The sequence below is a fragment of the Accipiter gentilis genome, chromosome 17 (genome assembly GCF_929443795.1).
Source record: "Accipiter gentilis chromosome 17, bAccGen1.1, whole genome shotgun sequence".
NCBI lineage: Eukaryota > Metazoa > Chordata > Aves > Accipitriformes > Accipitridae > Astur > Astur gentilis.
The window spans coordinates 16,322,414-16,333,623 of record NC_064896.1 but is presented as its reverse complement, the minus strand read 5'-3'; the positions used below and the strand labels follow the sequence as shown (position 1 = coordinate 16,333,623).

The 11,210-nt window shown below is 43.3% G+C and overlaps 1 protein-coding gene across 3 annotated transcripts; it reads left to right on the top strand.

Moving 5' to 3' along the window:
- The first annotated feature begins 360 nt into the window (after window positions 1-360).
- On the top strand, window positions 361-4,346 carry CALCB (calcitonin related polypeptide beta). Of its 3 annotated transcripts, none has more exons than XM_049819872.1 (4): window positions 361-451; window positions 769-900; window positions 3,731-3,917; window positions 4,238-4,346. In XM_049819872.1, the coding sequence occupies exons 1-3, from the start codon at window positions 366-368 to the stop codon at window positions 3,888-3,890; spliced, it is 378 nt and encodes a 125-aa protein (XP_049675829.1). In that variant the 5' UTR covers window positions 361-365; the 3' UTR covers window positions 3,891-3,917; window positions 4,238-4,346. The 3 variants fall into 3 exon arrangements, with proteins under 3 accessions (XP_049675829.1, XP_049675828.1, XP_049675827.1); XM_049819871.1 differs by having other exon boundaries at window positions 3,728-3,917; XM_049819870.1 differs by lacking the exons at window positions 3,731-3,917; window positions 4,238-4,346 and adding an exon at window positions 1,771-2,226.
- Window positions 4,347-11,210: the final 6,864 nt, after the last annotated feature.

Sequence of the window (11,210 nt, the reverse complement as noted above, 5' to 3'; positions counted from 1 at the left end):
GTACGCATCGGTCAGTCAGAAGAACGTGTTTTCTGCCAGTTGGAGGGAAAGTTTGCGTTAAGTTGGATGCAGATAGCTGTACAGAGCTGCAGCTCTGAAAAGCTGCATTTTTATCCCTTGTAATAGTGCTAAGTTATCTTAAGATTCTGAGAAAACCAAAGCACAATAGCAATAATCAGAAGAAATGGAAAGGTAATATTAAAAAAAAACCACAAAAAACAAAACAAAACAAAAAAAAAAAAAGCTGTTAGTATTTGTGCTACTTGTGGCCAGGAAACTGTGACCTCTTTAGCAGAACTTACAGGATTGAGAGGGTTGGAAAACAGCCATTGCTTGATGTACCTCTTTGTTGTAGAGAGGAAATCATGGTTATGCTGAAGATTTCATCTTTCCTTGCTGTTTATGCCTTGGTTGTGTGCCAGATGGATAGCTTCCAGGCAGCCCCAGTCAGGTAAGGAGCTGGTCCTGTTGCCGAGTGCTGTATCTGAATGGCATGAAAATACTTAATATTCTTTAGAGGTCTAGGAGGGCAAGAGACTACACTGAATGAGAAAGGTGCGTTCTTTTGATGCTGTTTTCGACACGGTGGCTTCTTATTACGTATATGTAAAATGCCTAATGCTGTGCGTGAGGATGGCTTACATATTCACACCAGTGAAAGACACTGTCAATGACATGCCGTAATGCCTGACAAACCCCTCTCTCCTGTGCGTGGCTCTCTGCAGCAGTCGGGGTTTTATTCATCCTGTTTTGCTTGCCTCTGCTTAGACCTGGCTTGGAGTCCATAACAGATCGAGTGACGCTCAGTGATTACGAAGCTCGGAGGTTATTAAATGCGCTGGTGAAAGAGTTCATACAGATGACAGCAGAAGAGCTGGAGCAAGCTTCTGAGGGGAACAGGTAAGGACTGCAGTCCTGGGGCAGGAGAAGGGCGATGGGGGAACTGTTATGTGCTTGGTATTTAGCAAAAGCCATCTGAGCAGACCCTCTGCAGGTCAAGGCTTTTTTCTTTTCTGGGGTTACTGACTGTGGTCACCTAACTGGTAGAGAATGAAACTGCCGAGACATGCTAATGTTGGTATCGGGAGAATGGTTTCCACCTAGTTAACCTGCTTCTATCTGTCTTTTACGACTGAAAGAGGAGGGCGATTTGAGCTTGAATGAGGGGGTTATGTTAAAATATGTCAGCACAAGGTATGTCTTCCTAGCGGGAGTGTTAGGGACCATTCAGTCGCTCTTGGATTCTCTGTCGTGAAAGTGCATGCTGTTGTAAGGCATGGGAAGTCCCCGGCAGAGGGGACGCGTTCCCCTAACGCACGCAGTGCAGCGCCGCTCTCCCCCGTAGACCAAAGGCATGCAAAAGCATTTGCTTTATCCTAACAGGATTTGTATTGCAAAGCATGGTGGTGATGTATGAGAGACTGAACAGCATGCTGAATAGATGGGAAGTAAAACTTCCTGACTTCTGACTACGAGCATCCAAAAGGCTAATGAACTTGCTTTTCAACAAAGTCGAATTCATTGAAAAATACCGTTTTTTGTATGAACTTTCCTTGCATGGAATGTGATGTGGAGGGTTTGGGGTTTTGGTTGTTTTGGGGTTTTTTAATTTGTTTGGGGTTTTTTGTTGGTGTTTTTTTTTGTTTGGTTGTTGTTTTTTTTTTTTTTTTTTAGTTTCCTAACTGTAGATATTTATCTAGGGAAGAAATGCATGAACATGCATGTTTGAGATTATTCTCCCTTTGGGCATGTTTTTTTTCCTCCCTGCAGCCTGGATAGACCTATTTCCAAACGCTGTGCCAGTCTGAGTACTTGTGTGCTGGGCAAACTGTCTCAAGAATTGCACAAATTGCAAACTTACCCTCGCACTGACGTCGGGGCTGGAACTCCTGGCAAGAAACGAAATGTGCTGAGTGACCTGGAACACGAACGCTATGCAAACTATGGGGAACCCCTAGGAAACAACTAGACATGCTTATTTCTCCCCTTCTCCCTTTTTTAACCTGATGCATGTGGATCTAACTTTGATTGCTAACTTTGCTATGTTCTTTTGATTCTGTTTTCGACAGAGAATGTTTGAGATGGACCTAATGTTAGGAAGACAGAGAACATAACATGCATACCAAGCTAGGGAAAAAAAAAAAAAAAATGAACAGCACTGCCTTGACATTTCAAGCGATTTCCTTAGACCCTGATTAAAAAAAAAATTCTAAACAAGGCTCTTCATTTCTGGCTGCTAAATGTACAAGTAGACTCTTCTTTTGTGCTTGCCCGTGCACTTGTTCAATAAACCTATTTTTCTATAAGGATTAGATCTGCTTGGTTTAATAACTTGTTTTAGAATGTGAGATTTGTAGGTAAGGCTAGCAAAATTTTACAAGTTGTCTTAATGCTCAGGAGAGGCAATGCCACTAATTTCTAGACAAGTTGAAGGAGAACTTAGAAATTGAAATTATATGCATACGGTCATATGTACTGGTGTCATCAGGCATACGTGCAATCCTGTTAGTAAGGGTCCTGAGAAGCAAAGGAATCAGGAAAGGCTCATACAGATTTGTTCAAACAAACTAGAAATGTAATCCTGTTTAAAACTGGGTACTGAACACTTGCAGGTAAGAATTTCATGTTCTATTCCTTTTTCCTTCTTGCTTTACACTAGTATATTTAAAACTCGGGTACCTTTAAAATATTTTTATTAATTCAAGACAATATAATGTGGGTGAATTTTAAATTAAGGGACAAAACCAGATTTCTTTCCAGTTTTTCTGTTGCAGCACTGCATCTATCTTGTAGCCAGAGGCCTGTTCCAAAAAATTGACATTGGTGTCATGAACAGTATTCATTGTTAAGCATTATTACAAGACAGTTTATTAGTATTATCTGAGCAAAAATACCTCCTACTGCAAGAAAAAGTCATTGCTTTAGTGGAAAATTCTTCAAGCGAGGACTGTGTGAATGCGCGTGCCTTGAAGTCCCCATCTAGCAAAACTCTTAGCTGTAGGCTGAACTCTGAGCACAGAACTAATCCCACTGAACTCTGTGAACTGTTCCCGTGGTGAAGTGCTGTAGTAGACAGAGGTCTAACCCCAGGAAAGAGGGGTTCCCACATTCCCATTAAATACGTGGAAGCAGCACGTTTATGTGTGGTTCAGCTCTGAAAGCAACCGGTGAGCTGCTGTGCAGGTACAGCCCTACCGCAGTCACTGACAAATCTCCCGTTGTCGTCAGTGATGCTAGGATTTCTTGTGTTTTCTGGGCGCCGTGGAGCGTAGGTGTTGAAGTGAGAAGCTGAAGAGCAGTGTCTGCTACTGTCCTTCAGCGGCACTGCCAACAAAACGCAGATCTCAGCTTTTGGAGGACGTGGGGATTGGGTAAACGCTCCAGACCTGGACCTCCTCGACACCTCTCTGGTGGTGATAATGACTTGCTGGAGGCAGGCAACGGCTCGGGTGTTGCCGAAAATCTGGCTTGGCTCAGTCTTCAGTCCAGTCGCCCAAGAAAGGAAGGGCTCAGCCACCTTTTGTAAACTGAGACTGACGCTTAGAAAAACATAAAGACTCATCTTTTAGAGCGTGTAAGCTGTGCACGCAAAAGTTGCAAATGCTGGCTGCGCAGCAAGCCTACTTCTACTGAAAAATCTTTCTAAGGCGTAGCATCCCTTACTGACATTTCATTGTCTGCAGGGCGGGTACTTCAGGAACTAACTCTTTATTTTCCTCTTGAAAAGCAGCGTAACAGCACAGAAGAGGGCATGCAACACAGCGACCTGTGTGACCCATCGTCTGGCAGACTTTCTGAGCAGGTCAGGAGCAGTGGGCAAGAACAACTTCGTACCAACCAACGTGGGATCCAAGGCCTTCGGCAGGCGAAGAAGAAGCATTCAAATATAAAAAAGCTTGAATGATAATGTGAATATGGTAAATACATTGCGATAAACTGAATCTGCAATGCAGGCAACCTGTGGCATTATCAGAATTTTAGTTTGGCTGGATGAGTAACAGACCTACGGTGATAATCTCTGAGAAAGCAGAGCAAGTAACAGTATAAAAAAAAGATGTTACAAATATACCAGTAGCACATTTGGACTGTGAAGAAGAGCTTTTCTAGATGTTCTGCTTAGTTAATGCACTGCAGTGCTAGTCATCTAAATGCAACAGTTTGGTTGGAACTATTTGCTGATGTTACCAGTAATGCTTCATTATCAACATATCGGTAACTCTGGGTTCATTTCTTTCAGATTGCCATGAGACTGAAAGTTCAACTTCAATTTCTAACGAAAGCAACTCTTCTCCGTAAAGCAAGACAGCCAAAAAGAAGATTAACTTTGCATCCTAATATTGAAAATGTCTTATTTAATACGAATGAAAACACTTCTGTTATGTAAAGTACAAGAGAATCTAGTTATTAAAGTTAAATTATTGTATATTCTTTTTATATGCAACTCTATTTCAAATAAAATGTGACAGCATCTATTATTTATTTATCTTCCAGCTTATATGTGATCCATGCTACTTAATCCTGGCACTACTGCCAAAACCTGGGGATTATACTAAACAGCTGCCTGGCAAGGCATATGTGTATTATACGGTGTGCTGTGCCTTGATGTAAAACACTTAACTAACCTGATTGTACAGTATGTTTAAAAAAAAAAAAACAAAACCCAAACACTTCAATATTGTATCATTTGTGAATTTACGCAAAATTAAAAAAAAAAGTATTTTAGATACACTTGGATTGAGAAACTGATTTTTCATTTGAACACACTTCAGGAAACATTTGGCACTAGCCCAACATCATTGCAGATCAGATGGCCCATTGATCTGCTACAGCTTTATTAACGATAAATACTAGGATTTGAGTCAAAAGTTCAGAACAGGAAGAATAGCTGCCTTTATATATATAGTCGTAAAGCAGTAGCTCAAAAAGGCACCACTTAGTGAGACTTCTGCTAGAAAAGTAAAAAGAAGCCACAGTTAGATTTAATGAAGCCATAGACACAAACTTCATCATCTGTGGGTTAAGACTAAATGTTTTTATACAGGATGTAGTTCAGATGAAATGGCCTAACATGCTTTGTAGATTTTTGTCTAAGGTCGAAAAAGTGAATTAGAAAGGGAGAGAAAAAAGGAGCTACGGAAATGTACGTTTCTTTTAAGCAATCCTGAAACAAAGTCTATTTAGGGATCAGGGATAAATAATTAGAGTGAGTGGAGAAGAGGGTAGCTGGAAGAAATCCATGGACTTCTAAGTGATGCTGCCAACTTCCTTCTCAAAGCTGCTGCTGTTTCAGTTTAGTCGCTGAGTCAGATATTTGTTTAGATTTGTTTTGTGCGCCACAGCTGGACTCTAAGATCTGCTTCAGCAGTTCAGATGAAGATCACCTCGTCAAGCAAAGTAGAGGTTAAGGCTCTCATGATATCTCTGTCTGTCTCTGCTGCAGGTGTAATAACAAAAAGAGAAGCATGGTCAACCAGATGTAGACATAGCCAGTAAGGCTGTCCAGGGACGACGCTCCTATACCATGCTTATTCGTGGCTATGGTTTTACTCCTTGGGGAACGTTTCAGCCCTGGTAAGTCGGCGTCTAAAGCAGACCTTGTAGAAGATGTAAACCATTTAGAGGGAAAAGTTCCAGTGCCTAAAGGGGCAAAGGAGGAATGTTCAGACTTGGCTTGCAAATCTGGTGCCCAGAGATAGTCTAGTGCTTTTTTCCATTTTCCTCTGAAGTATTGGAGATTGGCCACAACTGGGTGTACTATGCCCGTATGGTGAGCCACTGTCCAGGTTCCGTATGAGGATCTGGTTGGGTTAGACCTAGCTGCCAATTTTGGAGCCTGGAAGCGTTCTTCACCAGGTTTCAGGTATTCCCCATTTTCCTTTCCACAAAGTGGCGGTTATATGCCGAGATCACCTGGCTACCTCAACAGCACCTTTCCTTGTCGCTGCAGAGTCTCTGGGCACAGGTGACAGGTTGCCTCTTTTTTTCCCTACTACAGCACCCAACAGATTAATCTTCTCCAAGATAAAATGCCTAAGCACAGTTATTGGGATGAATACATGAATACATGTAGTTTAATGATTCGTATTTGACAAGAAGCCAGGCAACATTCATGGGCCCCTTCTGGCTTTGAAGTCTGAATGCTCAGACAGTTTGGTTTTTTCCATTTACAGCCGTTCTCTGTTGAGAGACATGCGAGGCTGCTTCCCGTAATTGTATGACAGCTGTAGTGTCCATCCCCTCTAAAAAACTATTAGTTCTTCTTTTCAGTTTGACAAAGTTATGCATTTTTTCTGTCTGCCTAAGGGATTTCCTCAGACAAATATTCTACACCAAATCACACACCTAACATGTAAACCAGATTCTAGTAACCTTGGTGCTGGCTTTTACATTATCCTGGTTGGAGGAAAGTTGAGTGAAACTTTTGATACGTGTTTTTTGTTTTGCTTGGTTTTTTGTTTTTGTTTTTGTTTTTTTTTCTCCTTAGGAAGAAATAGTTACTTTCATATCTCAAGATGTATTCCTGTTGTATCTTCTGTCTCTTTTCTCATTAAGATCTCTATCTGCACAGCAATGCAATACACTCACCAAATAAATATGCCTGTAAAGGACAGAGGGGCCATAGCTCCATGAAAGCAAGGGCGAATAGGTAAAAAGGTGAGGACCCTTACATCCTTTTCCATGATGTGAAGAGATACAAACCCTTCACAACAAAACACAGTTGCTCAGAGCTTTAGGAGAAGCAGATTATTATTGAAACAAGACAAAACTAGAGGTATAAACACTAATATTTTATTTTTTTTTTTTTTAAGGCAGTGAACATGGTAGAAGGAATAGCAGAGCCACTAGAAGCTCGTCAACTGCTTTGACGGACTTTGTGAACAAGTGGAAGAAATTGCTTCCATTTTTCAAAAGTGCTGTTCTTGATAGTATTACCCAAACTTGTCAGGTCTTAAATAAACCCCAAAGTTCTACCCCAGGAGAAAATCTATTTTGGAATTAGCATTTAATAAGGGAAAGTATGGTTTCTAATGTACTTACCTTTCCATTTTAATTACATTGCCATTCTAAGCATGCTGAAAGCTGGCAGAAAATACAATGTTGGTGCAGTATGTGCGAGTGGTATCAAACCCAAGTTACTTAGTATTCCGTCAGCCAAGACAATACAGATCAGTCATGCACGAGTGTTTGTATTCTTGTTTGCAACGGCGATATCACGTTGCCTATAGTTTGGTTCTGATGTTTCCAGATGCTTGCCAGTGTGTGTTTTCTTTAACAAATAGGTTGTTTTTTGAAGCTGTGTGCAAGCGAAGGCTTTGGGGGTGTACTCTGCAAGTCAAGGCAAAGAGAGAAGAAGCTTCTGAGAAAGAAATATCTGAGGATAACTTATGACTGTTTCCATGCCATTATAGATTTTGGGGGGCTTTAATTTTGCAGATTATTTTCTAGTGGTCTGGTTTTCCAATACAAATATGGACACGAGCACCATGTGGGTCCAGGGAAGGTTATGAATTTTGCCCAGTCCTCCGCTCTGAGCTGATGGCAAGTAAAAAAGCACCATCTTGTGGCCAGTAAATAAGCACAGCGAGGGCATAGGGGGGTCCCTCTCGGTGTGTCACCTGCTCCTGCTTGTGTCTCAGCTTCCAGCTGGACATGGGGTGGGTGAGCAGGGACACCCGCTTGGGCTGGTGCCATGAGGCAAACTCACCTGCTCGCCTCCTGGAGTGGGCTGCAGGGATGGGGACTTGCAGGAGGGTGGTGTGGGCTCCTGGGGGTGTCACTGGCCCCCAGGGCCACCATGCAGGGCTGTGGCACCCCACGGGCTATCAGGCAGGTGTGTGCCAGCTGCTGTGGGGACCAGGTGGTGGATAACAGAGGAGCTAATACCAACACGTGTCCCCATGGCCCTTTGCAGCTGCGAAAAGAGAGATGCGGGAGCTGTTCGGCTGTGCGCTTTTTGCCACGGGGCAGGCGGGCTCCTGCTCCTAGATCCGACTGAGTTTTTGGTTCAGGATCATGTACCAGGACATCGCTGCATGTATTGATAGAGCATCATTTTGAAATAACCCAAGTGGACTTTCACTGTGGCTCTTTCCAGATATTTAGATCCCTTTTTTCTCCTGATAGTGGAATTTAATTCATCTTCCTGAAAGCTTCCATCATCTGCAGCGTGAGAAAGGAGCAGAGCTAATGCTATTGCTTCTGACACCGAACACTGCCAAAAGCAACTTATAGCAGGCAGTTGTAAATTTTGGTATTGGTTATCTAATCCAGCATTGTCATGTCTAATTAGCAGATTGAACATCTCTACAAGGTGAAGAGTTTAAAACATGCTGGAGAATTTCCGTCTGTGCATTTTTCTAGACTGAAGTATTTCAGAACAGAATACCTGTTAGAGACGAACTGGGCATTTCAAGCCTGATTTCACCCGTGTTGAGCGCTGGCAACTTCCTTCCAAGCTGGTCGTGCTCACTGCTTCCGACAGTCAGGTGAAGCCTGCCCTGGCTGCTGGAAGGGGTCCACATGGTGCATACATCTGCTGCCTCTTTACTATTCTAAAAGGCACCACATCTTTCCCCTGTTCTGCATAGTATTGTCCTCTACTTTGGATGCTCCTTATGCCTTTTAAAGTTGTTCTCTTCTGCAGAAAATGTCCAAGGAGCATTAGTACCTTCTTTTTTCTTTTTTTTTTCCAGGGAGTAAATACTTCCCATTTCTTAATTATGCCAAACATTGCCATACCTTCTCTAGGAGATTTCCGATCCATCCTTGGAGTAATAAGAATCATCGCAACGTTTTCTCTTTTCTTTCTCTTCTTGGCTTTATCACAATTTTTGTTTGCACCAATTACTCTTTTGGCTGGGGCTGAGGTGTGATCCCAGCTAACTGGCTAGTGTCACCTTCACAAAAGCAAATGTTGCCTTTAAAAGTCTGAATGTGTACCTCTGGGCAGGCTTTTTTCCCCACCTAATGTGTGAGAAAATACTCATAGGTCCCACTTGGTACTTCATGACTCTCATATTTGCTGTCCACAAAAGATTATTACACTCTTGCTGGTTTGGCTTTTCTATTTACTTCTGGTGTTGTGTCACATTTCTTCTTCTTTTCAATGGCTTTTCCTAATAGCATCTTGTCACATTGGCACACGAGGCAATTTGACATTGAATTCATCTATTCAGTGTCCAAGAAGTACAGTGCATTTCGTATATGCAAGAAATCAATTTGATTTTCCAGTTGCTCTTTGAGAGTCTGCAAGCCAGGCTTCTCTGAGGAGACTACATGGCAAGGAGTGTGGTCTTCTGCAGGTGACAGTCATATAGGGTAGACGTAGGTGTAACGGTCCTGAGTAACCCCTACGAAGGTTGTCTTGAGTAACTGTTCCCAAGACTGCCAGCAAACATAAGTGCTTGAAATGCCAGGAGCTATGCTTTATAAAGGAAATTGCCTCGGGATGAAGCAAAGGAGAGGAAGCAATGAAGGCCTTAAACACTAAACCATTTGTGTGATTCCGAAGTGCTGGATGCAGTACGGAGCGGTGTTTGTGAGCTGCCTGCCAGACACCCCAGGCATTTCCCTGAGAGGCCACAGTTCCCATTAGAGCATAGGAAGGTGGAGAGTACGGTCAGATTCGTGGGTTTGGTGCGTTGCCTTGTTTTTCTTAACGCGGTGTTTTGTCTCCTTCAGCGCTAGCCAAGTGTTGCTGGCGATCTCCTCTCTCAGCCGGGTCAGAAAGGCTGGACGTCCCCGGTGCCAGGGGCTGGCACGTTGGTTTAGGGCAGGTTGCTCTAGGTGCCACGAGGGCAGGCTGTACCCCAGGCCCTCCTCGGCCAAGGGAGGGCCATCGGTGCCTGCTGCTCCTCCGGGCTGGAGGCCCGGCCTTGTCCCGCGGCCGAGGTGTTTCCTCTCGGCCGCCGGGAGAGAGGGCTGCAAAGGCCGCTCCGCACTGCATGGCCTGGCGTCTCCTGAGGCGCCAGCGCTGTCATGGCGGGAGGAGCGGAGCTCCGTGCTGCTTAGCTGCCTCTCACCAGCTCCCGTCCCCCCGCGGCAGCCGTGGCCCAGGGTGCTGGGCACGCTGGAGGGTGCCTCCTCCTCCTCCTCCTCCTCCTCCTCTCCCAGGGCTGACGGAAACAGCCCATGGACCCCAACCGTCCCCATCCTGGCAGGTCCCACGGACGGTATTTGTTGCACCACCAGCTGTCTTCCTGTATAGCTTTGCCATGGTCATAAGGAACACGTCTCTTTTGCTGCTTAGAAAACTAGATATTTTGCCTACTTTCTGTTTGCTCCCTCTCAGGCCATTTCTGCTCCATGAAAGAACTTCGTCCTGTGGCTGTTTGGAGTCTTTAGAGCTTCTTCGTAGCTTTGAAAACACTTTGACAGTCCAATTTAATTATGTCAGCCACGTTATTTTGCCCATTATTCTACTGACATGCTTGAAAGACTGTTACAGGTCTCCACTGGCTCTTGTGGAGGGAGCCAATTATTCTAATTAGCGTATGTTCCTAAAATAGTTACATAGATAGTTTATAATTCCATTTTTAGCTCATGATATAACCATGTTTTTATATTGAACAACATCACAGTTATTATTACTAGTGGCTAGGAACGGCCTGTGACCACAAATGAATCCCAAGCAAGTGTATCGTGGGGAAGGATGACAGTACCAGTGTGGTGACTTTCCTGTGGACCGGCACATTTTATCTATGGAAGAGTCTCAGCAGCTTGAAGGTGCTTTTTAGCATGTCAGTCCTCCTACAGAGGCTTAAGAAGACAATGCTGCTGGTGACGTTTTTTAGTGTGTGTATATTTTCCAAGCAGGTTTTTACTCTTAGTTAGCGCAGTCCTTTCCTCCTAGGCTGGAAAATTCTTCTTTATCATTCTATAGTTAAAGATACTATATAAGTGTTAAATTAGTTATTGAAATGAATATTGATTTGTGTTCTGAATGTAACAGAAGAAGAGAATGAAGTGGAAAAAGGAAATAGAGCTGACCTTCAAATGCTGGAGTTGCAGAGTTTGAATTAAAACTGTCTTAGTTTTCATTTAAGAGACTTAAAGATAAGCAGATCAGAGACCAAGCCATTTGAAATATTTTATGCATATTGACAGTGGACTCAAAGAGTTTTTCATAAACTTTATGCATTGGCTATTTCTAGTTCAAGCATATTCCTGGGAAGGTTACACACTTCAATGTAAAAAGTTTTGTTTGCTTT